Source organism: Aptenodytes forsteri, unplaced genomic scaffold, assembly GCF_000699145.1.
Source record: "Aptenodytes forsteri isolate BGI_AS27 unplaced genomic scaffold, ASM69914v1 Scaffold216, whole genome shotgun sequence".
In the NCBI taxonomy this organism is placed as follows: Eukaryota; Metazoa; Chordata; class Aves; order Sphenisciformes; family Spheniscidae; genus Aptenodytes; species Aptenodytes forsteri.
The window spans coordinates 781,791-809,759 of record NW_008796114.1 but is presented as its reverse complement, the minus strand read 5'-3'; the positions used below and the strand labels follow the sequence as shown (position 1 = coordinate 809,759).

General features: G+C 40.0%; 1 protein-coding gene across 1 annotated transcript in view; it reads left to right on the top strand.

Moving 5' to 3' along the window:
- SPAG17 (sperm associated antigen 17) overlaps positions 1-27,969 on the top strand; it is a 117,762-nt gene that overhangs the window by 77,877 nt on the left and 11,916 nt on the right. Inside the window, 17 exon segments of the mRNA XM_019474093.1 lie at positions 591-811; positions 1,109-1,253; positions 2,383-2,537; positions 4,353-4,529; positions 6,747-6,874; positions 8,029-8,159; positions 9,820-9,947; positions 10,343-10,525; positions 12,722-12,850; positions 15,021-15,066; positions 16,752-16,854; positions 17,292-17,345; positions 20,729-20,831; positions 21,440-21,536; positions 22,837-22,935; positions 25,939-26,090; positions 26,568-26,734. Of these exon segments, the coding sequence (XP_019329638.1) occupies positions 591-811; positions 1,109-1,253; positions 2,383-2,537; positions 4,353-4,529; positions 6,747-6,874; positions 8,029-8,159; positions 9,820-9,947; positions 10,343-10,525; positions 12,722-12,850; positions 15,021-15,066; positions 16,752-16,854; positions 17,292-17,345; positions 20,729-20,831; positions 21,440-21,536; positions 22,837-22,935; positions 25,939-26,090; positions 26,568-26,734 (2,218 nt within the window).

The window sequence follows — 27,969 nt, the reverse complement described above, 5'->3', positions numbered from 1 at the left end:
CCACCCTCAGCGTAAAAAATTTCTTCCTTATATCTAGTCTAAATCTACCCCCCTTTAGTTTAAAGCCATTCCCCCTTGTCCTGTCACAACAGGCCCTGCTAAAAAGCTTGGCGCCATCTTTTTTGTAAGCCCCCTTTAAGCACTGATAGGCTGCAATAAGGTCTCCCCGAAGCCTTCTCTTCTCTAGGCTGAACAACCCAACTTTCTCAGCCTTTCTTCATAGGAGAGGTGTTCCATCCCCCTGATCATTTTCGTGGCCCTCCTCTGGACCTGCTCCAACAGGTCTGTGTCTTTCTTATGCTGAGGGCCCCAGAGCTGGACGCAGTACTCCAGGTGGGGTCTCACCAGAGCAGAGTAGAGGGGCAGAATCACCTCCCTCGACCTGCTGGTCATGCTAATGAACACATTAAATAAGATTAGTTCAAGGGCACACCTTTGGGTAACAGCACTTGTAATTTTCCTCCAGCCTGATAAATAGTTCTTCTTTCAGTTCTATCAAAAACAATACTCACAGAAACTCTTCACTTTATTGATTTTGTATTTTGCCTTAAAGAATACCAAGTCTGATACAGAAATTTTTGTTTCTGCAGGAAAAGGCAGTGAGAGAAACAGTATATCACACCCAAACAAGGATGAGTTATTTGAAAATACTGTGCAGGGTCTGGTTAATTCTGAGCAACCTAAGGAGAGCCAGGCAGGAACCTGGATAACAACAACTCCATCAGGCATTCGAGTGGGCACTGAGGGAGCAAAGAGGATGGATCTGAAGCCACTCTTAATCTATCAGGCAACTGACCCAGCTGATGGAACGGTATTACTATTTTTGTGTTGTTACAGCACTGTGTACTAAGCTGAGAGACAGGGCTGCCATCATATAAGTTGTAGGATTTGCTCTTTGAACATATATCCTACAGGTTGTGTTATTGCACTGTTACTAATACAAAAGCTTTAGATTTTGAAGAAAACGCGAGTCCTTGGTCTTTGAAGTAGAAAAAGTTGCAGTAGTCTAGTTTCATCGGAGTTTCAGTACGCAATGCCTTGTTTTACTGTTGTTGCTGTTACAAGTATCACAGAGCTAATATAAATGAGTATTCCTTCATTCTTTCAGGTTATGACTGTACGAGATGATGAAGTGATAATTGTTGAGAAGCTGGATGGGAGCAGAGTAGTAGATCATGCTGATGGTACTAGGATCATGACTTTTTATCAAAACTGTAAAGAACTTTTTGTACCAGACAATAGTGAGGAAACAGGTAAAATCAAAAGGGGAGCACTTATCTCTGCTGTATCTTGTGAAGCAGATAATTGTCAAAATGCACTAAAGAAGGCTCATACCAATAGCCTGGATAACAAATCCACTAGCACAGTCTAGGTTTAGTTTGTCTGCTTGGTCTTTTTCTCATCAGTATTCAGTGCAAAAATTACATTGTAGCAAACAAGAAAATTTCCTTCTGTCCATGTATATACTTACATGACCCACCTTCACCATGAGACCACAGTGCCTGAGTTCTAATATGTTCATTGCCCGCGCTCCACGTACCCTGATACAACAAGCAAGCTCATTTGAGTCTTAACTGAATAGATGGATAAGGACCAGGGCATCCTCATATTCCCCAGAGAGGCCATGGACTCACCAGCCTTGGAGGTATTCAAAATTTGATTGAATGTGGCTGTGGAAAATGCCACACCTAGTAGAAGTGAAACTACATTCGCCTGAAACAAGTGGGGCTAACGGTCATCTGTGCTTCTTCTGGCTGGCAGTATATTCTGTATGCTTAGTTCAGTTGCTGGATAAGTTCTGTAATTAACATGAAGTGTATATTTACTGTGTGGGTGTCAGGACTGTTGTGTTCAAACGTAGTAGAAAGTTCTGGTTGTGGAACACCTCCCTGTGGGATTTTAAAAATCAAAACAATGACCTTGAACTGGTCTGTCTATTCAATGGGAAGGCAATGGCCAGATTAACATACCAGTTTGATTTGTTTTCCCTGACTCCTGCTGCTGAAAAGGAATTTCTTCACATCTTAGAGCTTGTATCACAGGCATAAAAAATTTCAGTGGTCCAACTTGTATGTTACAAATATCCAGATCATTACAGTTAGTACCGTACTTGATAAATTAGAGAGTTACTCTCCTGAGTTACAGATGGTTACAGACATTTTTTACTGTTGGACTGTCCTATATTCAGTGCACAGTTCAAAAATTTGAAGGTTGCGTATTGTTTACCTAACATAAAATTATGTGATAAAGGATGTTATGAAGTCTGAGGGTCTTTTACTAAGGAGATAAAGGTCCAGCCTTATGAGAGAAAAAGCAAATTGAATCCTAAGACTTTTCCATTGTTCATGTGCTCCTGTCTAGTTGTTCTGTATTAATTCTTAGATGAACTCTCGGAAGCCATCACAAGGAAGGTGAAATGTATGCAAGTAGAGAATCCTGAGTTTGCTACTGTTATAACAAATTGTGAGGACGGTACCTGTTGTACCATCTTTGGAGATGGGACATCTATTATAGCAAAGCCACAGGGAACATATCAGGTGGGAATTATTTTTAGTTTGTGACAGTGAAATGTACCTTTGTGTTCCAAGTTCCCTGCCATCAGTATCTCTCACCTTGACTCCTCTATAGCCTTCACAAATCCTATGATTCCATCTCTTTTATATTCTGCCATTATTTAGATATTAGAGGTCCCAGTCGACTGGAAGCTGGAAAATGTTGTCCCAGTTTTCAAAAAGGGTAAGAAGGAAGACCCTGGTAATTACAGGCATGTCAGTCTCATTTCAGTGCCTGGTAAAATTATGGAGAAGGTTATTCTGGGAATTATTGAAAAATACTTGAGAGACAATACAGTCATTGGTCATAGTCAGCACGGGTTCATGAGGAGAAAGTCCTGCTTAACTAACTTAATTTCCTTTTATGACAATGTCACCCATCTAGTTGACGAAGGGAAGCCAGTATATGTGGGTTTTTTTAGTTTTAGCAAAGCTTTCAATACTGTCTCTCACAGTATCCTTCTGGACAAAATGTCCAGCACACAGCTAGACAAGTCCATAATATGTTGGGTGAGCAATTGGCTGATGGGTCAGGCTCAAAGGGTTATAGTAAATGGCGTTACAGCAGGCTGGTGGCCAGCCACCATTGGGGTTGCCCAGGGTCAATTTTAGGGCCAGTGTTCTTAATGTTTTTATAAATGATCTGGACGCAGGAATTGAATGTACATTAAGTAAGTTTGACGATGATACTAAACTAGGAGGAGCTGTGGACTCCCTTGAGGGTAGAGAGGCCTTACAGAGAGATATGAATAGACTAGAGAGCTGGGCAATCACCAACTGTATGAAATTTAACAAGAGCAAGTGCCAGATTCTCCACCTGGGACAGGGTAATCCTGGTTATACGTACAAATTGGGGGACAAGAGGTTGGAGAGCAGCCCTGCAGAAAGAGATGTGGGGATTTGGGTGGATGGCAAGTTGAATATGAGTCAACAGTGTGCCCTGGTGGCAAAAAGGGCCAACCATGTCCTGGGGTGCATCAAGCACAGCATAGCTAGCTGGTTGAGGGGAGGTGATTGTCCCACTCTACGCTGCACTGGTGCGGCCCCACCTCAAGTACCATGTGCAGTTTTGGGCACCTCAATATAAGAAGGACATCAAACTATTAGAGTGTGTCCAGAGGAGGACAACGAAGATGGTGAAAGGTCTCGAGGGCAAGACTTACGAGGAGCAGCTGAGGTCACTTGGTTTGTTCAGCTTGGAGAGGAGAAGGCTGAGGGGTGACCTCATCGCAGTCTACAACTTCCTCAAGGTGGGCAGTGGAGGGGGACACGCTGATCTCCTCTCTCTGGTGACCGGTGATCGGACACAAGGAAATGGAATGAAGCTGTGTCAGGGGAAGTTCAGGCTGGACATTCGGAAAAGATTTTTCACTGAGAGGGTGGTCCATCACTGGAACAGGCTGCCCAGGGGAGTTCAAGGAGCGTCTGGACGATGCTCTTAGTTATATGGTTTAGTTTTAGGTAGTCCTGTGAAGAGCAGGGAGTGGGACTCGATGATCCTTATGGATCCCTTCCAACTTGAGATATTCTGTGGTATTTCCTCACAACTGTATAGTATATTTAAATCACAAGCCTAAATTTCCTGAAGCTAAAGAAAATATTGCAGAGGCTAACATCAGCCTAGCTCCTGGACCTCATCTTCCTTCTTTCTCTCCCTCTAGTCCCTCAAAACTGGATGATTCAGTAGTAAAGGTCTGAGAGCTCTCCTCTTGATTTGCATCTGTTCTTCATTTTCATGGTACCTCTAAACTGAAGATTTCATCTTTCAGGGCTGAACCTCTTCCCTTCTTACTGTAATAGGTTTTACCCATCAAGACAGGCTCTCTTTTCATTGATGAAGATTGCTCAGCAGTTTATACCCATGAAGTTTACAATTTCATCAGCAAGAAAGAAGAGAAACAAGCAGGGAGATACATTATGAAACACACGTCCAGCACTATTTGTGAGATGATGGATCCTGAAGGAAATCTTTTCAAGGTAAAATACATGGAAGGAAACAAATTTCTGCATTTTAAGTAATTTTATCTTATAAACATCTCTCAAAGTCAGCTTGTAGCCTTGTAGTACTTATTCTTAAAGTAGCCTAGCTAGGCAGAAGGAACAGCTCCTGAATCAGGTCTCTGAAATGTTCTTGAGGATGTGATGGGTTTCCATTTTTTGTTATTTCCCACTTTTTAGAGAGATTGAAATAAAACACATGGTCTACAGTTTACCTCACCTGTAAAGTTACCTTAATTAGCGTGACTTGTCTTATAGCAAAAAATCATCTCTGCAAATGAGCATTAAAAATGAGAGAGGATATTGGCTTTTCAGAAGGTCCATAGAAACACTCTAATCTGCCTGGTAAGGCAAATATTGTTGTAAAAGGAATGATTGAGTCTTTAAAGTCATACTGATTGTGCTGTGATCCTTTCACACCTAAGAGATATTTTTGAGCTAGGTTAGTACTTAATTTTGAGTTCAGGAAACATCATCTAAGTGTCTGTGACCTACATACTGTTTTCTAATTAAAGGTTCTAATTAAAGATTCTAAATGTGACATCCTTAGAGAGTATACTTTATATTGTTGCAATTGTAATCATTACCATTTTCACAGATTCCTGTGAAACAGCACTGAGGTTCCACTGGACATATGCATTATAATACAGTTTTTAAACTGGTTTCCTAGGCTGAAGAAACAGTGCTTATGTAAATCTATGCTATCTGTCAATCTCTCCCTAACAAATTTTGGGCTAATCAACAGAGGGGTAGAAATTTCAAAGATGTCAAGTTCCTACAAAGTCAGTGTAATTCAAAGCAGCACAGAAGTTGCTTGGCATCAGCATCAGCACATCCTGTTTTTTCTCAGCTGATACTTAGGGAACAAAGGAAGGAGGTTGAGGAGGCTGTGGGGCAGTTGAAGGTATTGTGGGAGCACTGATCGCAGGGGTTATGGGGAGGCAGGTAGTAAGAAAGGTGAGATTAATGGTTGGTAGGGATGGCAACCAGGTACAGGTGTAATAGGATTGGTTCTTCCTCTGTCCTAGTCACACCTAAGACTACAGCAAAATGGGCATGGGCTGGGTGTGTCGGATTCAGTTCATGGACTGCCCTTTGAATCACTCTGGTTTAAACTGTATCTTCCAAAGGCATCTGTCCTTCAACTGACTACACTAAGAATTAGACGCATTATTATACCTTGTGTGCATATGTTAATGGCACGTAAATTAATAATCACAAGAAGAAAATACTGTAGAAATTCACTCAGTATTATCATAAGATTATCTGAGACCATATTTTTAAAGTGAATAAATGCCTAAAAAGGAACCCCTCTATACATATATACCTATATATATCTATAGGTGTATACATAGGTAGATAGATATAAATATATAATCTGTATCTATATCTATCTATATCTCTTCATATATCAATGTATATAGGTGTGTATATATTTATACATACATATATACACCAGGTATATATAGGTAGACAGATAAATATATATAATGCATATATATATAATTTATATCTCTTCATATGTCAACATGTATATAAATGTGTATATATAGATGTGTATATATTTATACAGACATTCACCTCTACACCTGTGTACATACACACACCTATATGTATATACACATATATATACATATTTATATTTATATATACTCATATATATGAGTATATATGTATGTACTATGTAATTATTAACTAACATATTAGTGTATAGAAATATATATGTATATATTTGTGTGTATCTGTGTGTATAGGTGTATATACATAGATACATATATATCTCACAGAGGTACATCAGTACCTGTCTGAGTATACAGTTACCTGGCTTTGACCAGCAGGTGAGTATTTTTGTGTGAAGTTGCCTATTGATGCCTGCAGATATATATGTTGAAGATGGAATGTATGCATGGAGGGCCCCATTTCACAACCAACAATCCTTGAGCATTTATTAAATATCAGCATGTGATATTAGCATTTATGATATGGCATGTCTTTCTAGAAATGTTTGGTTTGCTTTTTTCACTCTTTCTGCAGTTTTCTTCTTCATTTCTTTTTCCTGTGAATTCCAGATTGCTCAACCTGAAATATGTTTTTTCTGTCTCTTTCACTGGCCTAGGTCATATTACAGTTCAGCAGCAAGTCACTGTTTTAAATGTATCATGTAACTCAAGTCATTTTATATAATTTCTATTATAGGTCATGGCTGATGGCAGCACATCTGTGTGTGTTCCTAGCATTGGTTCTGATAACAAGGAAGACAGAAGTTCAGCATCAGCACTCCCAGAGGTTAACAAACCTATCACTTATGATGAGCATGTCCCCAGGTAAACTGCACTGGATTCATAGGTTTACACTTTCTTTCTTCACTATTTGTACAAGGTTTGTAGACTTGCGCTTCCTTTGTTCAGTACTCTGTATTTGCACATTTGATGTCGTCATCTTGGAGTTCCATTTTCTTGTCATGTCATTGCAGTACTTTTTCATTTTTGTCATCTGGAAAAGAATGCAATTTGAAAGCCATCGGATTTGATCAGTGTGGTGGGTTGACCTCAGCCAGCTGCCAAATGCCCACCCAGCCACTCTCTCACTCCCCCTCCTCAACAGGACAAGGCGGGAAAATAAGATGCAAAAGGTCGTGGGTCAAGATAAAGACAGGGAGATCACTCACCAATTACCGTCACAGGCAAAACAGACTCAACTTGGGGAAAATTAATTTAATTTATTGCCGATTAAAATAGAGTTGGATGGTGAGAAACAAAGATGAAAACTAAAACACCTTCCCCCATCCCCTCTTTTTCTCAGGCTCAACATCCCTGCCTCGTTCCTGACCCCTCTACTTCCTCCCCACCCCAGCAGCGCAGGGAATGGGAGGTTGCGATATGTCCATAACAGCTCCTCTCTGCTGCTCCTTCCTCCTCACACTTTTCCACCACTCTATCATGGGTCCTTCCCATGGGCTGCAGTCCTTTTGATTAAACCTGCTGCAGCATGAGCTCTCCACAGGCTGCAGTTCCTCAGGAAATATCCGCCTGCACTGGCGTGGTCCTGTCCACAGGCTGCAGGGGAATACCTGCTCCACCATGGTCTCCTCCACAGGCTGCAGTGTGGATATCTTCTCCACCATGGTCCTCCCCAAAGGCTGCAGGAGAATCTCTGCTCTGGCACCAGGAGCACCTGTTCCCCCTCCTCCTCCGACCTTGGTGTCTGCAGGGCTGTTTCTTGTACTTTTTCCCTCACTTGTTACTGCCTGTATGGCATTTTGCCCTTTTTTACACACACTTTCCCTGAGGTGCAACCATCTTGGCTGAGGGGCTCAGCTGTGTCCTGCAGTGGGTCTTTTGGAGCTGGCTGGGACCATCTGTGTCCAGCACAGGGCAGCCCTTGGCCTCTCCTCACAGAGTCCGCCCTGCAGACCCCTGCTGCCAACACCTTGCCTCCTATGCCCAATACAATCCAATGTGTGTGGCTGGCTGTGTAGGTTCTTCATTATCTACGCGGATGGTTCTGGAACTGAGCTCCTGCGGAGCAGGGATGTACACAAATATCTTGCCGAAGCCTGTAGTGATCCTGCTGCTGCTGTCTTGCAGGATCCTGTACAAGAACATCCAGGTAGGAAAAATTTATTTCTTTTCTGACAAACTAATAACAGAAATAATTACAAAGGTGGAGTCAGAAGTTTCAAAACTCTTATTTGGACAGGAAATTTGAAAATGTTTTTCCCCATGTAGAGAGGCGCCCACACTTCTGGCAGTGAAGCATGGGGAAGGAGCAGCTTGTGGAAAACTCTGGGAAGCAGAGAATTAACTGAATGACACTGTGAAGGGATAAGTGAACAAACAACTGGCATATCTTTATCCGCTCTCAGACACGTGAAGGAAAGCGATTACCAAATGCATAGATTCTCTGTGTATTTACCATCGAAAAACATTGAATGTATCACAGTCTTCATTAATCGTATAGCTCTATTTATCAATGAAGACAACGATACTCTGATGTTGACCCTTAGGCTAGCTGTTAGAAAGGATAAATATATGTTATTAAGAAGCTGGAAAAATATGACTGAAATAGGGGATGCCGGAAGTACATGGCACCACCAACCTTGTAATAGCAATACAAGAAGTTACATCTTGAAATGATTGGTTATGATTGTAAAGTTAGTTGGGGATACTGTGTTTCTATAAAATACACTGTGGTGTAACAGGTAGATCCTAAGAAAATAAATGCATCTTTAAAAAGACAGGAACGTATGGTTCCCCTGGATATGGGGGGATGATAAGGATAGTTTGCTTCAAGCCGTAAAGTACTAAGACATACTTCTCAAAGATTTATATCATAAGCATGGGGAACAGTTTTCCCACCTACTACTTTTATCAGGTTTTGCACATTTTTAAATGCTGCTTCTATTCACAATAATGACCAGTTCCCCATTGTATAAACTGAATGAAATAATTTTGCCATAGGAAAAGGAAAAGAGAAAGGGCACTGGGGGAGACAAAAAGATAGGGAAGGTGGAAAGATCAGGAAGATGGAGAAGATACATACCCAGTGAAAATCCCAGTCAAGAAAACCTGCTCACAACCAGCAATCATTTGTAATAGTGGCACATCTGCTTTTCCAGACTTCATACTCTGCCTTTCTCAATACTGGCTCTATTTGCCTTGACACCAAGGCTCTATAATTTTGTATCATTGTGACAAAGTACCTCAGTGGTCATATCCATTTTGAAGGCCACCTATGGGGGTAGATAATAATAGATTAAGTAGATTTTTGGGTTGGGTTGGAAAAAATACTTTGAAGAACATTAAAATTAATCAGAACAATAAAAAGAGGTAATAAATAATCTCTAATGGAATCCATCCAGTGATCAGATTGTGAAGTATAAAATACAGTGGAGAATTATGCATGTTCTGAATATGGTGTACTTCTGAGATTAGTATTCAGTAAAGATGGGTCAATGGTCTGCTCTTCCTTGTTTGGGATACTCCACACGCTATACAACTGAGCTGTTACCCAAGACTCAAAGCAAGTAGCATAGGCAGTCTGCTGTTAAACATGGTCTGAGTAATCTGAACTTGTCCAACTACTCTATAATCACCTCAGTGATCCGATATTATCTGTAGCCACAAGTATCGCATTTTCACATGGAGTTTTACCACTTGATAATAAGGTTTTTTATACTTAGGTAAGTATATTTTTCTGGAGTTTTGAGACACTTGTCCATAATTTTTGGATTTGAACTGATTCTTAGCAAAATGTGTCTTTGAACCAGGTGTTTTAAGTATTACTATCCTGCGCCCTTTGGCTGAAGCCTCCCCCTGGGTAATGAAGAAAGAACCAGAGAGTATCGTTCCTCCAAATCTTCAGTCAAGGACCCGGGACACATTTTCTCCTCTTGAGGTATAATTGTTTCAAAACTGTCTTTTGCTGCTTAAGCAATAGATGTTTGTAACGGAGGGGCAAAGGGAGCTCTAAACAATGTGACGTTGTTAAGTCCGGTTTATTAGGCAGGCAAAGCAAGGGGCAGGCTGTGTCAGGGAAAATGTAGTCACCTTGGGCTGCTTCTACTCTCAGTAAGGTGATACAGCAATTTTAAGGGCAGTTCATCTTGCCACATGAAAAAGTTTTAGAATAGATAAATTGTGTCCAAGAATCTACTGACTTTATTGTCTAGATATACGATGCTATAAGGAGAGCATGTGCTTTTCAGCTGAGACACACATTGCTGATATCTGCATTTAGTCAGTAATATAAGTAGCCTCTTGCTCTTTTTGCTTGTTCTTGTCTATGTTCAGAGGAAGATCACAGGTCCCTCAGTCAGAACACGTATTTGGAGGGGTCTCTGCATTGGATCCAACGAGCAGACGTGCTTGCCAGTACCTGTGCGAAAATGTCCTAATAAACTGCAAATCCGTCAGCTATTCCAGTATGAGCCACTCAGTGATGAACTAAGAGAAAAGCTGCAGCTTTCCCTTAAGGTAGTATAATCACATTTATTCATTCTTCCAGTGAGCAATAGAGAACAGACAAATTGGGTGACATGAATTTGCAGTATATGCCTGAGACAAAAATTCTGCTACTTTTGAAGAACAATCAGTGTTTCATAAGTAGACAGGTACTCTAAGAAAAGTGTATTTCTGAAGCAGCTCAACTGTTTTCACTCATCTCTTGTGGAACCTAGTTTTCTGTGCAAATACATGGGATCCAGTCCCATACACATCACAGAGAGTACACTAACAAATAGTTTCCTTTCTGTCAATATTGATATCTATTACTTTGCTTTTACTTTGCTTAGGGTTTGTTTTCCTTCACAAAGCCTTAAAAACTTAAATCTATAAAGTTGTACAAGAATTTCTAACCCACCATAATTCTACAGTTAACTTGGTGACAACTTGAGACACACTCTAGTTGTGGTTATGTATTTGTTTTCATAAATCAGTACAGAACATTTCCAGGTTCAAGTCTGAGTTCTGTCACTCTATCCATGTCTAGCAAATAGCTATGCTGACAAAGCGTGTGTCCATCCTTCATGAGTGACTGGTTCATAACAAGGTGCAAGCTACACCTCATGTGCAAGTGGTCTGAGATGCAATCTGAAAGTTCTGCAGTTGATCCTTGTCAGCAGCTTTGTAGTTCTCAGTTTTGGTATAAAACATTGATTTATTTAATTCACATTGTGAAGATGCTCTTAGAAGATATTTTAGAGTTAAAAACTAAAACTGCTTGCAACAGAAAAACATTGACAGCTGTTCAGCCCTGGCATGTTTGGGACATGCCAGTGTATCAGAATTAAATTTTACCCTTTTACAGTCTATAAATATATAAAAATTATTCTTTAATTTGCATACTGATATTTCAAAGGCAACACTATAAAAAAAAGTTCCACACCAAAATCCCAAGGTAAGTCTCTCCATTGACCAGATCTGTTGTTGGCTTTTAGAGAAAAAAGAACACTGTTTGTTACATTGGGAAGGAAGAATTGCAGCTATTGGCACTGAGAAAACATTTGTAATAATTGCGTTAATGTGCAATGGAAATATCCTCATTGCTCATATATCAATATTTAATTAATGGATTTTTCCAGAAAGAGGTGTCTTAAATCTTTAGCCAAATATTCATTTTGTCAGAACTAAATCAAGATCTAAAGAAAAAGGTATTCTTCGTTTCTCCATCTCCTTTAAGATTTAAGAGGTGTAAAGGAATGAAAAAGAACTGGAACTGGAAACAGATTCCTTCTGCAAACCTTGTCTATTCATATAGCTCGGCACTGCATGTAGCTTTCTAGCAGAGTGGTGTGTTAGGACAACCTTCTGTAAGGACCCTTTTTTCTATCTAACTGATCTTCTAAAGCATAAAGAAGTGTGGGAAAAGAAAAGTGTTCTTTTCTGTAGCACTTAGTGTGATTCTGGCAAAGTAAACATCTGTCTAAAAACAGAGCTTCAGATTTTTTTCTGAACTTAATTTTTCAATTATGATATTGTAAATTTCCTTTTCCCTAATAGGACATCAAACAGGAGGGAGATACAGATCACAATGTTTGCTAGAACACCTTTTATTCATTAAGCTGATCTTAATAATATAATTGATTATTATTAATAGCAGCTATTTACTCATCACATTCCTTTATTCACTCACATAGTTTACTCACACACTTGCATGGTCACTCGTACTTGCCTGGCTGGTGCAACAGTTCGGAGGCCAAACCTACCTGCCTACTCAGAAGCAGGGGCTCACGCTGACACACCAGGGGCATCTGGATAGCTGTTGGTGTGGTCCGTCACACAGTTCATTGTGGATGCTAATGTGTGCTAGTGGCCTGGTAGAGATTCAGCAGATTCTTGATGTCCTTAATATATTAGTTCTTGCAGATTCAATAGTCTTGCTAGTCTTCAGAGTTGATTAGTCCTTGGTAAGCTTTCACCTGCTACCTTCTCAGCAAGTACTCCTTTCTTTGACCTGTTGTTTTTTTTTTTAAAAACTGTTTCTCCGTGCAAACCTTTAGATATCTATGTAACCCGTTCACACAAATTCACAGAGGGGTCTTTGTGACATTGAGAAGAAGCATATACTTCCGTTACTTCTACAAACACTTTTCTCTATATATGTGCCCTTTAAGTCCACCTCTGCACAGAAAACATCTGCATCTTTCTTGTTCTTTTTCATTGTTCCACCAGGAATATATAGACAACATTTTAAAGCAGGAAAATGAGCTGGAACAGATGAATGTAAAAGAACCAAGAACAGAAGAGGAAAAGGAGAATGCTGCACGTCTGCTTGAACTGGTTACAGTGAGAAAAATACAGGTTTTAACTACTTTTTCCAACAAAACCATTGTATTGCATTGGAAGTGTCAGCCTTAAAACACAGCATTATCCGTTAATAAAATAGCAAATGTTAGGATAGCACAGTGCCAGCTCTGCTGTAGTTTAATGGTAAAGCAGAGCCACACTCAGCATTCAGCTGGGCTACTGAATGGCACTACTGCCATTTTGGGGAAGCAATGCTCAAAACAGTTCAAGAGTTTGGCTCTACGGAATAATACATTCCCAAACACACAGGCCAAAAATACTGAAATGTGTCTATCCCCCAACATTAGGATGAGAACGTTTCCAGTCTGTTGTCATTGCAGCTGGGAGACTTGTGTTTCAACCACAGCCACCTCCATAGTGAGAGTTTAAACCCTGCTTTTGGGATAATCCAAAAAAAATCTGGAGGCATATTGTTATTACTGCTGAGTAGCATTTATATTTTTGGAAAATGTGCTCTCCTAATTTGCACAGCTAATTAGAGTGTGAAAAGAAAAGGGAGGGGAATAGGGAATGGGAAAGGTGGGAAAATAGGGAAAGAGGGACTTGGGGTAGCAGTCAGGAAACAGTGAGGTTAGTGGGAGATGAGTGGTAAAAAACATTGGAAATGTTCAAGCAGCAAAAGTGGGTGGGATGTATTAGGATGAATGAGAGAAACACTGTTTATATCTTATGTAAAGAGTGATCAGTTTGCTCTATTTCAGTTATTTAAATTATTTGTTTCCTACAGCTTCCCTTCATTTGGTACCTTGCATGATGTGGATTCATATGCTAGATTTTTAGTAGTTATTAAACACTATTTTCTTTTTTTAGTCTCATTTAAGAAATACTTTTATTTCCATTTAATCAAATAACAAGCATATAGTGAATTCAAACATACTGAATTAAAAAATCTGACATTTGAAAAATAAGATCTAGCCATGTTAGTTTGAATATTCACTACCAGATGATCTATCCACCTTTCAAATTGAGTGTATTCTAGCAAACAAACATCATCTTAGTGTTAGAGTCTACCTTTTAAACTTTGTCTCAACATGCAAAAACATTAGGCATGAGATCTTTCCAGCTTTAAATGCTGTTAATTTCCTTTTCCTAGCTTTCTGGATAGATCTATTATTTTTCCTTACAAGCTTAAAAAACCCCCATGTAATTCTAGAATTTGTCTCTGAAACTTTTAGCCAAGTTAGCATTTTCATTTGCTGCAACTAAAGCCTATTTTTTTATATTACAAGCTTCTGTATATATTCTTGCTTAGTACTTTCAAATGACATACAAGTTTTTAAAAGAGAGTAAAGAAATATCTAGCAAAAAACCAGGAAGGAACTCACAACCTTTCTGGAAAGAGGAACACAGAGAAGTGATCTATCAGTAACTCCATCTGCCTCTATCCTCTAGGGAGACATTTATTTGTTTTGATGAGATCCAGGTGCTGAGTCTCACATGCTATTCAGTTCCAATGGACTTGTCTAGTGACTATTGTTGGTTGTACCAGCTACCATAAGCCCATTTCTAAGTACAGATTTCACATTGGACAACTATTTTTCTGAGCAGTAGAGCCTCAATGTGGACCTGCTGCGACCCAGGAATTGGTGTCACACTCCTCCCAAGTCTCCACTGTTTCCCAGCTCTGTTAGAACCTGGACTGCCTGATCACAGGAACTCTGGTTTCCAGTTAACTGCTTCAGGGACAGCGTAAGAATAAAGGAAACAGCTTAGTTTAGAGTCTCTTACCCCTCAAACACTTTACTGTAAACCAACCACAAGAGAGCTCCCCAGTAATGAAGCCTACAAATTCCTGAACATATTTCCTGTTTGACTTCTTGTTGTGACCATGAGTTTTAGATCTGGTTCAAACCCTTTGCAGAAGGATTTGAGTTTGAATATGAACTGGCTTAGTTGATTTAATAAACAGCAACCATATAAAATACGAAGCCATCTGTGAAGTAGGTCATCAAGAAGGAAACACCTGTTTAGACCAGGGAAATTGTACTTCAAGTCCTTTTTCACCAGCTTATGTTTTCTAACACACTGAAATACTTCCATTCTTGTAGTTGCATTCTCAGGTAACAAGATAACACTTGTTTAGTGTAGAAATCCTTTGAACAGGATTGCTGTTGTTGTGAGGTCTGTTTCTCACATGGTCACAGTTACTCCTTCTTCATTGCAGTCCTTCCCTAACTGGGAGAAGTCAACTGAAAATCTCAGTGATAAAGGTAATAAAAATTGAATATATATCTTTTAAAATTGTAAAATATCATAGTAAGTTTTTAAGTACTGTAGTATTATTTTTAAAGAAGGAACATAAAGGTGAATTCATCTATGTGCTAGGTACGTGCTTCTGTGTGATTTTCACAGGTGATTAGAACTTGTTAGCATCAATGATTCAGTACCTCTAAAAAACAGTTCCTGTGTTTAGGCATGTGTATTTGGCATTTTGACTCACATTTCCACATGTATTGAGTTTTCTTAAGCATAAGAACTCTGACAGTGCTTGGTTACTTTTATAAAATTATCAACTTTTCAGACAAGTTTTTCAAAGCAACTGGGTAAGTCCTGATCATTTATTACACTTGAAAATCTGATCTCAAACGATCATGTGTTTTGGTTGCATTAACCTTGCCTGAGGGAAAGATGGAACATTTTTTTTTATTGGGTATTAGTCTTCCCTTGTGTATTTCTGTTGAAGTTTTCATAAGATACTTGTTAACATTTAGTAATGTTTTCAATAGGCACAAATAAAAATTAAAATGTTTATTTCTTTTAAAATCCATAAGACTTTTCCATAGAAAAAATCCATAGTATTCAATCCATAGTGATGCTAGCCTTTAAAGTGTTATTTTTCTGCCCTTCCTGCCTTGTCAAGAGTATTTCTGCTTGTTAAAAAAAAGCATACTGCGCAAAGTAAATGGAAACTGCTGGAACAAATGCATGCTACACAGTTTCCTGATTTAAAAACATAATTAAAATGGAGGTGTACTTGTAACATACCATTATTAATGAAGAAGATAGTGTGAAAAAGCAGCTCTTTAAGATAGGCAAAAATAGAAAAAGAAGGAAAATAAAAGGATGTTTTATGGTGAAAAAGCTGACAAACCCACAACAAAACAAAACAAAAACCTAATTTTGAAGTTTGCAATTACATAATTCCCAAAACACTAAGAGATGTTGTCATAATCAAATAGGATCATATCTCTTATATACTCAGATCTCCTAAATTTTCCCATGGATATTGTTTTCAACAAGGAAATTTCTTTGGACTCATAGTTTAGGTGTGAGGCATGAAGTAAGCAACACATTTTTATAGAAGATCTCAGAGGACAGGGAAACTCTTTAGTAAAGCCCCAAAGCTGGTCAGAGTCTTAAATATGGAAAGATTGGCTTTTCTCCATTATACATATTGAACTAGTAGTTCCTTCCATGAGAATGTTGATTATGGCTGCTTCAGAGCCACAGTTAAGCACAACTTAAGTAAGCTGAAAGTAGTAAAGGTCCCTGAAAGCCCACATTATTTTCTTCAGCTGGAGATAGAGACCTGCAGTGTTGCTCCCCAGTCAGAAAGTGGCTGAATGTCAGCAACTTTTCCTGTTCACAGGCATTTGATTTGTATCTTGAAAGAACATAAAGATATTTCAGGAAATACAGGGTAGGGGTACAAACTTAATCTGCTTCTGGTTCTTTCTACATTGAATTGAATTAATTTCCTGTCTGTTAATGTTCTGAACTTGATTTTGGAATGAAGTTCTTTCTGCCTCTTCCCTCCCAGTAATAAAGAAACTGTTAGGTTTTCATCGAGTGACAGAAAGATGCATTAAAAATATATCCTTTTATGTTTTTTATTCATAACACTTAGCAGTGCTTAGCAGAACGTGCACATTCAATAATACTCTTTATCTTGCAGCTCACATAACTGAGCTATATGAACAGGCCGTGGCTTCTCATCACCAGTGTCACACAGAGAAGACAATCACCACCCAAAGAGAGGAGCAACGGCAGAGATTCAGGTAGGACAGACCAGTGAGAACTGATACAAATGCAAATAACGCAAAGGATGGAACCAAGCACACAGGCAAGGCAATATACTTTACTGTCATTAAGGACCGGGACCTAGATCTCTAGATCTGTATCACAATGTTTTACTAGCTTTTCCTATGATTGTTTTGTCCCTCTGTGCCTCTTCTTTCCTTATCTCAAAGATACTTTAAAGTTTGTTTGAAAAGGATTTTGTGGGTTTCTTGATTGAGTAATATAATAAAAATGCAGATACGAGCAAACAATTTTGCTGCAAACCATACAAGTCCAAGTCAGGAGTGACCTGAGATGTTACTATAAAATACTCTCATAAAAAGCATTCTCTTTCCAGATTATCTTCTAAATATTTTTGTGCTTATAAAACATCATGCTAGTTTTCTCATTTTCTTTTTCTTCCCTGATCATTTAGCCCAGAAGGAGTAACACCAGTGTCCAAGTGGCAGAGCAGACTAGAAGAGTACAGGTAATAGTATTAGTAGGACAGGAAGTTAATTATTTTAAGAGCCAACTTAAGTCTGTTTTTGGAAAGGCTGTTCCTGATTTCACCAGGTCTTGGGTAATGGTTCAGTGGTTTGCTAGCAAATAATGGGGTGTTTTCTGCAACAGAAATGCTGAATGGATGGTTTGAGTCTCTCTCATTTTTTTCCAAAATCTAGCAGTGTTACTGTTGACTTATGCTATTCAAAACAAGGCTGAAGTCGGAAGTCCTGTGTTCTGTTTTCTGGTTCTGCCACCAGCTTGGAAAATAATTTATATTAATATTTTAAAATGCTGCTGCTTTAGGTTAAGATTCGGGTATTCCACAAATCCCAGCTAATTTTTCAAACAGAACCCCAGACACGTGTCTATCACATGGTGGTGCTTCAAAGCTTCTCAAGGCAAAACAGTCCCAGCTCTCAGCCTCTCCTCATATGAAAGATCCTCAAAGCCCTTAATCATCTTTGTGTCCCTTTTCTGGACTTGCTTCTTTAAGCCCATGTCTTTCGATGTATCAGGGAACCCAGAACCAGACACAGTATTCCACATGTGGTTTCACTAGTGCTGAGTAGAGGGGAAGGTTCACCTCCCTGCCTCCTTGGACCTGCTGACAACACTCCTCCTCATCCAGCCCAGGATTCCGCTGGTCATCTTTGCCGCAAGAGCGCACTGTTGGTTCATGTTCAATTTGGTGTCCACCAGGACTCGTAGGTCCTTCTCTGCAGAGCTGCTTTCCAGTGGTGGGCAGGGTGGCTTAAGTCCCCCATGAGGACCAGGAATTATGAATGTGAGGCTTCTTCCAGTTGTCTGAAGAAGGCCACATCTACCTCTTCTTCCTGATCAGCTGGTCTATAGCAGACACCCGCAATGTCATCCATATTGGTCTGCCCACTAATCCTAACCTATAAGCTCTCAGTTGGCTCGGCACCAATCCCCAGGCAGAGCTCCATGCTTTCCAGCTGCTTTCTTACATACAGGGCAACTTCCGCTCTTTGCCTTCCTGGCCTGCCCTTCCTAAAGAGCCTGTATCCATCCGTCACAGCGCTCCAGTCATGTGAGCTATCCTACCACTTCTCTCTGATCTCAATGAGGTCAAAGCCTTGTGAGTGCATGCAGACTTCTAATTCCTCCTGTTTGTTACCTGTGCTGCATGCAGTAGCATACAGACATTTCAGAGAGGCACCCAGCCGTGCTGATTCCCCATAATACCATGCCGTAGGCATTTCCTTATTTACATGCATATGCTTGGTGTGCCCCCACTTCATCCCTGTTTTGTTGATTGTGATGTCCCTTATGTTCACATCACCCCAGGCCCTTTGCTTGCCTGCCATGTCCGCTCCTTCCTCACCTGATTGTTGAGGCTTCTCTCCCTCCCCACTTCATTGTGGAGTGCACTATAAAGTGCGGGATACATACACTCGTGGTTTACACCTTGGAAATGCAGCTGCATTTCCAAGGACACTTTAGGAGGTAAAACATGTAGACAGTAAGTAAACTCATTATCTTTAAGAAGAACCTTAAGATTAAGGTCATCGTAAAAATCAATGCCTTACTAAAGCAAGGTGCATTTTGCCACATTTGAATATTCTCCTTTGGAATTACCTGTATCTCAATTTTCTGTTTGTAAAGTATTTCTCATGGGAGTTCTGAGGCAGGTGCTATAATCTTCAGGTTAGAAGTGCTTTTACAGGAGGAAGTGTGTATGTGTATAAACATAAAAAACTTTGTAACACTAAAAGTTGTATTTAAGGCTGCCCCTCAACTTTAATTCTAATCCCCTTTACTTCACTTGCTCTCAAGTTTATAAAAAATTGCCCTTTATCTCCCACTGATGAATGGTGAAGCTGTTTGATGAGTTCAAGAAAAAAATCTATATAGATGTTTTGAAACAGCGTATATGGCTAAAAATGTACATTTCACAATCAGATAGATGAATTTTCAGGAGAATTTCTGCTCAGGTGTAAATCAAAAGTCACTGGATTTCAGTCTGCAGATACAGTAATTCACAAAAGCGTTTGAAAAAAAAAATACAAGTAATCTCAAAGCCACTATTAATTGAGAGAAAAATATGATTTTTTGGAAAGTAAATTTACAGACTTTTATTCTCTGGAGATAGATAATTATATTGCTGCATTGTATAATTCTCTAGTACCACACAAAAACTTCTCATTTAAGCATTGTGCATTAAAACCATTATCATTTTCAGTTCTAGAGGAAAGGGCTTTGTGGAGCTGATAGAATGTCAAATTCCTCAGTGTAATCCAAGCATGACTGTTTAAATTTAAAGAATTAAAAATATGCATTTAATTTATGTAGAAATAGAAAACCTGATATATGAACTAGGATTAACATAGAGAAAGTTATCAGTAATGTACATTCAATTAAAATAATTATACTGACAGCTATTTAGGTCATTCACTATTTCTTAGATTAAACAGAGTAACTTGAAATGGTGATGAACTAATATTATGATGAGAAACTTGCTTTTTCTTTCTCAGTTTTGTGAAAGGTTAAATAGCAATTGAAAACTAAGTACTCTTCCATACTACTTCTTAATTACTTTCTGACTTACATGAGATAAAAAAAAACTTCTATAATTTCAGATTTATATTTTAATATTACAACTGTTTTACATACTATTTAAAGAATGACTTTAAATATATATGTCTGAGTAACCAGCACCCAAGAACATCATGTGCAATTCTGGCTCTAAAGCCAGTGTCAAAACTCTCAATATGATTAAGAGTGATAATTTCATAGCTGATATTAGACCCTGCAAGCCAGTGAAACTATAGTAGTGTAAAACTGGACTACATCAAGCTGAAAACATAACCAGTCCTTACTCTGGTGAATCTTACCTTCAGAAGTTTGAACAGCTTTTTCTGTATCCACAGAGCCATCAAGTTTTTCTGTGATAAAATAAGGAAATTAGATTAATTTTGTATTATACATTTTAGCAATGCATCTGAAATACCAATTCTCAGATTTAAATGTTTGTTGGAAGGTTGGAAAGACACTGTTGGCAGTCTCAGATATGTTCCACAAGATTTAGAGAACTGGAGCATGTTTTGAGGGAGGAGCTCTTCATAGCAGCCAGCCCACAGCCAATATGCATTTTGATCAGCTCCTCCATAAATCAGTATCTGAGGAGGACATTTTCTCTGCATGCCAGACCAGCCCATTCTTGATCTATCACTGAGAAAATTGCCAATTACAAGAATACTGCTCAATGCGACTAACCAGAAAAAAAAAATGCCACTTGCCTTTATCCCTTCCATTCCTCGATGTTTCAGACAGAAAAACTGGGTTAACTCAGTTATAATGCTTTTTTCTTTCTTTTCCTTACCAACAACGTTAAAAATTTCTTAGGAAAGAACTTGATGAAGAAAAGAAGTCCTTAATGGCAATAAGAAACAAGATAATTCCTCCGTATTTTGAATCAGAATTCAGCAAGGAGTTTTTCCTGAAAAAGGTGATGTAGCTGAAAACGGGATGAGTTTGTGTTAGGCCAGGTAGTTTCTGTCATACTCCCACAAAGACAGTTATGGGTTTACATCTCAGCCTCAATTTATCTCAAGAAACCATTACAGAGGATAGTTGTGGCAGAATTAACACTGGGAATTATATGCCCTTGTCAAAGGAAACGTATCTTGGAGGTGGTATATGTTTTTTGAGTACAAACTCTGTAGATTCCTTACATAAACTCTGGAGAGCGTCTGATTCAGAGCAGAAGCTGAACCTCGGGGTCTTTTCACTTACCCTCAAAAATCTCTCTCTGCTAACTAGAGAGGGAATTAGTAAGACTAACCCTCCAGGGTTAAGGGTGGCCTTGGGAACTTTCCTGTTGTAATCTCACCTAATAAATGCTGTAAGTGCATAAAGCATACTCAAAAATGTACTTTCGAATCTGAGGTATACTTATGTATATTTTTTATAGTTACCACTTTGGTTCTGCTTATTTGTTTCCTTTGCACCCCTTTTCTTTTTTTTTCCTTTTTTTTTGGGGGGGTGGGGTGTCTGCTGTTTTTTTTCTAAGTGTTTAGTTGGGAGACCTAAGCCCTCTTTCTTACTTTTCTTTAGTTTCCTGATGTGGAAGCACTGTCTATGGAACTTCCTCCAGTTAAAAAAAAAAAAAGTGGGAATTTCCCTCTAGAGGTGATCAAAAAACCCAGTAGAGGTAATTTGAGCTTTTCTGTCTGGTAATATTTTAGTATCTTCTTTATTGTTTTATCCAGTTGTCTCATTTCATATTGTAGTTAAATTTAAGATTACATTATCTGACCCCATGTATGCCCAGTCATTTTGACATGTGAACTGCTTGGACCACAATGGCTATATCTATTCTGATACATGAAACATACCCAGCAGCATTCCCTGACATTGAGATCCACCAGTATGGAGTAGGCTGTGTAAATTCAGCCTCCCAAAACAAAATGGCCTTTTCCCTGGCCAAAACTTGTGTACCTGAGAGTGGGTTTGGGGAGACTGATAGGTGGCACAGTCAATATCTTGCCAGTGTTCTACTAGTTTAACAGTATAGATTATCATGTTCCAGTATCTGGGAATGTTCCTGTTTAATCCACTAATATAAATGTGGTCTATGAGACTTCTATATTTAGTGTGTTAAAGGAGCCTTTGCAGACATCACTGAATGTGGAAGCACCATAGGCTTTGGATGCAAAGCTGAAGAATTGTGCTATGAAGGAGGGGTGGATGGCTGCAAAACGCTCAAGAAAAACTTAAATGGAATAAACAATAGTTAGGGGTGGATAAGCAAGAACCAAGGAGGCCAAGTTTAGAAAAAGACTAATATGACTGTAGGAAAAAAAAAAGGGAGATGGAATTCTGAAACTCAATGCTAAAAGGGGCTTGGGGACTGGGGCAAAAGCGATATGGAATAGGAAACATGCAGGCTAAGGATAGTTTGGAGGGTATAGGAGGAAAGCAGTGACTGGATAACAGGAAGCAGTGAAATAGTGAACCATCATCTTAGGTTTCAGCTTTACAGCATTGAAAGGAATACTTCAGTTCTGTTTGAAAAGTAGCCCTGACAAGTTACTGAAGTCACATAGCGAGATTAAAAGTCTTACACAGCAAAGGATCATATCAGGAAAGCAGTCCTCCCTGGGGCCTTATCAGACCCCCACTAATTCCCATATTTCCTCATTTTGCAATCACCATATTGCAATTACCAGAAGACCTGTGTTGGATTGTCTGTTAGCCCTTTATGGCTTATTGCTCAGTTAGCCAGAGAACAAGAAATGACTAATCACAAGATACGCATTTTTGATCCCTGTTGCCCAGTGGAGCAAAATGTCATGTGCAGAATTACCTAGGCTCTCATGGTTATGTAGACAGCTTTCAAAAGTTGTCTAAATTAAAGTGCCAAAGACTTTGTGATTTTTTTTCATGTGTTTTTGAAAATGATGGTGATCATGAAAAACACTTGTCACAGTATTCCATTATTTTCCCTTTAGCATCTGAATGTCTCAATACCATGAGTGATTCCTCACCTTCACCTGGCCTTCTGCTGCAGGCTCATTCCAAACAAAATGAAGGTTCCAGCAGCACAACAGGTAAAGCTGCCTTCCAGAATGTAGTTTGGAGCAGGTCAATATCTATCTTCTTATAACTTTTGACAAAATATTTGCAACAGAAATTTAAATCCACCTATCTCTGTTCAGCATTCTGAATACATCTGAATGCAAGACTGGCAGAAATGGAGAGAAGTATAAAACTAATGGGAGAGATTCCCTCCTTCACCCTAGGAGACTGCTATAACAACATGGGGATGATGGGGATGGTAGAAATGCAGACAAAGCCAAGAAGTAATTTCTCTACTAAAAAAAAATTGCACAAGCCAATTTTTCCTGCTCATTAAGGCCTGTAACTGAAGACTCTAGAACAGAGCGTGCTGTGGTTAAATGGTCTTTGCCGTTTAAACATCCCCATTCAGTTTTGCTTTCCTTGCTACGTCTACTGTCGTTCACTCTGTTTATGCATCTGCTTGTGGTGACAGCCTTGGATGATCACCACTGGAGAGCCACCAGTCTGCTTTAATTAGCCGCAACCTTTGGATCCCACATAACGCCACACCAGCTGAGCTTTGGCAGTCCATACTTGCAAAATCTATTCTTGCATCCCATAGTTACAGCTTCCCTTCTCCCCTTCCTTTCCCTTCCACACATACTGGTATCCTTTCCTAGTAGTGGCGCTCTGCAAGAGCTGTTGCCTTCAAAATTGCTAAATTTCCTCTGTTATTTATGCATAATCCATAGACCTCAGGGCAGATGTACTAATCTGTACTTCCAGGGCCACATGGTAGGTGATAAAAGGAACAGCAACTTGGGGGGATAGAGAGAGAGATGCCAAAACTACACTAACTTAGAATCATAGAATCATTAAGGTTGGAAAAGACCTCTAAGATCATTAAGTCCAACTGTCAACCCAACACCACCATGCCCACTAAACCATGTCCCTAAGCACCTCATCTACACGTCTTTTAAATACCTCCAGGGATGGTGACTCAACCACTTCCCTGGGCAGCCTGTTCCAATGTTTAACCACTCTTTCAGTAAAGAAATTTTTCCTCACGTCCAATCTAAACCTCCCCTGGCGCAACTTGAGGCCATTTCTTCTCGTCCTATCGCTAGTTACTTGGGAGAAGAGACCGACACCCACCTCGCTACAACCTCCTTTCAGGGAGTTGTAGAGAGCGATAAGGTCTCCCCTCAGCCTCCTCTTCTCCAGGCTAAACAACCCCAGTTCCCTCAGCCGCTCCTCATAAGACTTGTTCTCCAGACCCTTCCCCAGCCTCGTTGCCCTTCTCTGGACACGCTCCAGCACCTCGACGTCCTTCTTGTAGTGAGGGGCCCAAAACTGAACACAGTATTCGAGGTGCAGCCTCACCAGCGCCGAGTACAGGGGCACGATCACTTCCCTACTCCTGCTGGCCACACTATTTCTGATACAGGCCAGGATGCCATTGGCCTTCTTGGCCGCCTGGGCACACTGCCGGCTCATGTTCAGCCGGCTGTCGACCAACACCCCCAGGTCCTTTTCTGCCAGGCAGCTTTCCAGCCACTCTTCCCCAAGCCTGTAGCGCTGCATGGGGTTGGTGTGGCCGAAGTGCAGGACCTGGCACTTGGCCTCGTTGAATCTCATACAGTTGGCCTGGGCCCATCGATCCAGCCTGTCCAGGTCCCTCTGCGGAGCCTTCCTACCCTCGAGCAGATCAACACTCCCGCCCAACTTGGTGTCGTCTGCAAACTTACTGAGGGTGCACTCGATCCCCTCATCCAGATCATTGATCAAGATATTAAACAGAACTGGCCCCAGTACTGAGCCCTGGGGAACACCGCTCGTGACTGGCCGCCAACTGGATTGAACTCCATTCACCACAGTTCTAATGCCAAAGCATAAATTTTGCTTACCTTTAGGCAAAACAAGAAATGCTAGAGTTTTTTCCATAACGTACATGCTTAACTTTTTTTTATAAGCTCTGGGTCATTTGCTGTGTAGGTGGAAAGCCCCTCTCTACCACCTGCATTTCTGTTGTCTGGAAATAAGCAGGGGAATCTAGAGAAGATGCTATTCTCAAATAACATTTCTGCCTCCTCACGATGACTAACTGACCAGACCTAGCATTCCAACTACACAGTGCCTGCAGTCCAAACTGAGAAAAAACAATTCTCTTCAGTACAAAATGCTGATCTAGAGATTGACCCCTGGTGAGAAGACAGCCACCATAATTGTCTTGTGTTTTCCCTTCAGAAGTTATCAGACTTTACAATAAGCTAAATGTATCTTAGGCTGTCAAGCAAAAGAAGCTGTATTTAGAGCTAAGTTGCTCTGGCCATCCCTATGCTCCATCTGTCTACATCATACAGTGGAGCACATTTCAAACATGACAAGGTAGCTAAGACCATCTTAAGCCCAGAATCAGAAGCATACATGTCAGGCATATGAATGAATTGTTGCATTCAAGACAATAAATCCTGCTCAGAGACAGGACTTCCTAACTGGTTATGCTGGCAGAGCTGTACTGCTTTGGGGCCTGGACTGGAATTTGTTGTTATACGGACATACAGATTTGACTTGACCAGCCTGAGTGTTTCTGCGCAACTGATCATAGAATCATAGAATCATAGAATCATAGAATCATTGAGGTTGGAAAAGACCTCTAAGATCATTGTGCAGTGCAGGCATGCCTTTGGAATAGTAATGTCCTCGATTTTGATTTTAGTGCTTGGGGTTTTGTACCTCCTCTTCTGTTTTTAAATCACTTTCACAGGCGTTTATATCTTCATTGCGAGTTTCCACCAAGATGCTTCCAACTAATTAGTTCTAATAATTATAGTACAGCTTTATTTACTAGTTAGATTTTAATTACTTGCTACTATTAGGGGGTTTCTTAATGCCTTTCTTGACGTCTTAAATAAAAATGAGACCAATTCTTCTGTCCTTGTGCTAATCAAATGCTTTCATAGAAAATAAAAGTCTTATCTGAACAAGAACTTCAGGATTAGGCTGAATATAATGCTTCACTTTTCGTGCTTTTGGAAATCTTTCCTTCCCAGACATAAACAAGGCTGCAAGATCACAAGAGACACCCTTTCAACATAAAGTTCAGAGTCTGCTGGTGAATGCTGCAGGACAGCCAAGAAAAGAGAAAGTGAAATTACCGTCATCCCTCCAGGGGAGACAACCAAACTCCATACCAAATAAAAAGGTAAAATAACATATTTTTGTTGATATTAATATCCTCTCAGTCATCTCTCTTGCATGAAATATAAATTCTGGAGCAATACAGTAAGGTATTTTGAATCTGTTTACTGAATAGCAGTTGCAATTTACATATAAGTTTACTGGCAATTCTAAAAGTACCTTTCCTCTCAACTGCTCGGACAAACTCGTATGCCAAAAGCATAGTTCTGCACCAGGCACCCACATGAAAGCTCTGATTTCCAAAAGAGCAGAGCTTCCCTCATTCCCCCTGATACATCTCAATGGCTTAATATGTCTGAAAACACAAACCAGTATAAATCTGCAGACAATATTCTAAGTGCCTCTTCAGTTTTTACTCAAATTAGGGTGTCTTTGTTCAGGATGAGTGGACAGAGGTCAAATGTAGGTTAAATAACTCTGAAACTAACTTGATGGCCACCAACTTCATCTGTTGTCTAATATTTTAATTCTGTTTGCAAAGATAGAAGATCCTGTCGCAGGAAAGGTCAACACATCTTCTCTTGCAACAAGACAGCATCTTAGTGGCTTCCATCTCATTCCACCCAGAGTGACACTTGGAGTACTAAAGGAAGGCTGCACCTATGCAGCCACTGTGATCCTGAAGAATGTTGGTGTGAACTTCTCAAGGTTAGTTTGAATTCTTAGTACCTTGGTTTTTAACTGTCTAAATATGCATTGCTTGTTTATTGTCAATCTTCTGATCTGATTAACATGAGATAACAAAGGGTATTTTTAGATTTGGAATCATTTGATAATGACTGATGGGATATAGGAGAGGAGATAATATTAGAAATACTTCAGCGTTATTTGCATATTAGTGTTATTAGGAAGATGGAAACCAGTAATGAACAGCAGGTCCTGTATGCATAGTCCTGGCCCATCGCAGATTATTTACTGGTTCTTACTGAACTTCTCAGGTTCAGGGACCAAACTCCTTCATGGTAACCAGTATTACATTTGGCTTTGGGAAATACCGCTGGATGCTGCCAGTCAGACAATCTAAATGGGCACAGCTGTATTCAGGCAGCCACATGTCTTTAGCTGCACTGAAAAGCAGCTTCAGTGATGACACTGGGAACAAGCAGAGGATGAGGATGAAATCAAGCATTTATTTATGCACGTTTCCCTTACTCGGTGTCACCCCTGTCAGTGTGTGGGACAAGATAGCACCACACTGTGTTCCAATGTGGTGAGCATAAGTAAGTCCATTTCTAGGTCTCCAGTCCAGCAGATTGTCTCTTGCACTGCATGACAAATCACAAGAAATTAACAGATTTACCCAGCCACAGTTTAGAGAATATATAAATACAGTAAGAAAATGCTCATGACTGCAATTCTGTGCTCGAATTCCCCTTTTGAGTGACTGCACATATGTTCATTCAGTCACTCCTGCACCAGCACAGTTCCAGTGGTCTTACTTTAGTGATATTCAGGCAGGTGTGCTTATGACCCCTGTCCTCCCAGGTGCTATACATGTGATGGAAAAGAGGGCAAAGCATATTCCTCCCACTCAGTTTGCTCAACTGCGCTTGCCTTAGCTGTGCTGTATGTACCTTGCTTTTTAGCTTAAAGGAGAGCCTGCAACAACGGTCTCTAAGTCCTTACAGCTTTTGGGCTTCCACCTAAGGTTTGTCGCTTCAGAATAGCTTCATTTGAATGGTTATAATCCCACCAGATGGTTTCAAGAATTGCAGTACTTGGTGGGAAGCTTTCATTTCAATATCTTTATCAATGATCTGGATGAGGGGATCGAGTGCACCCTCAGTAAGTTTGCAGATGACACCAAGTTGGGCGGGAGTGTTGATCTGCTCGAGGGTAGGAAGGCTCCGCAGAGGGACCTGGCCAGGCTGGATCGATGGGCC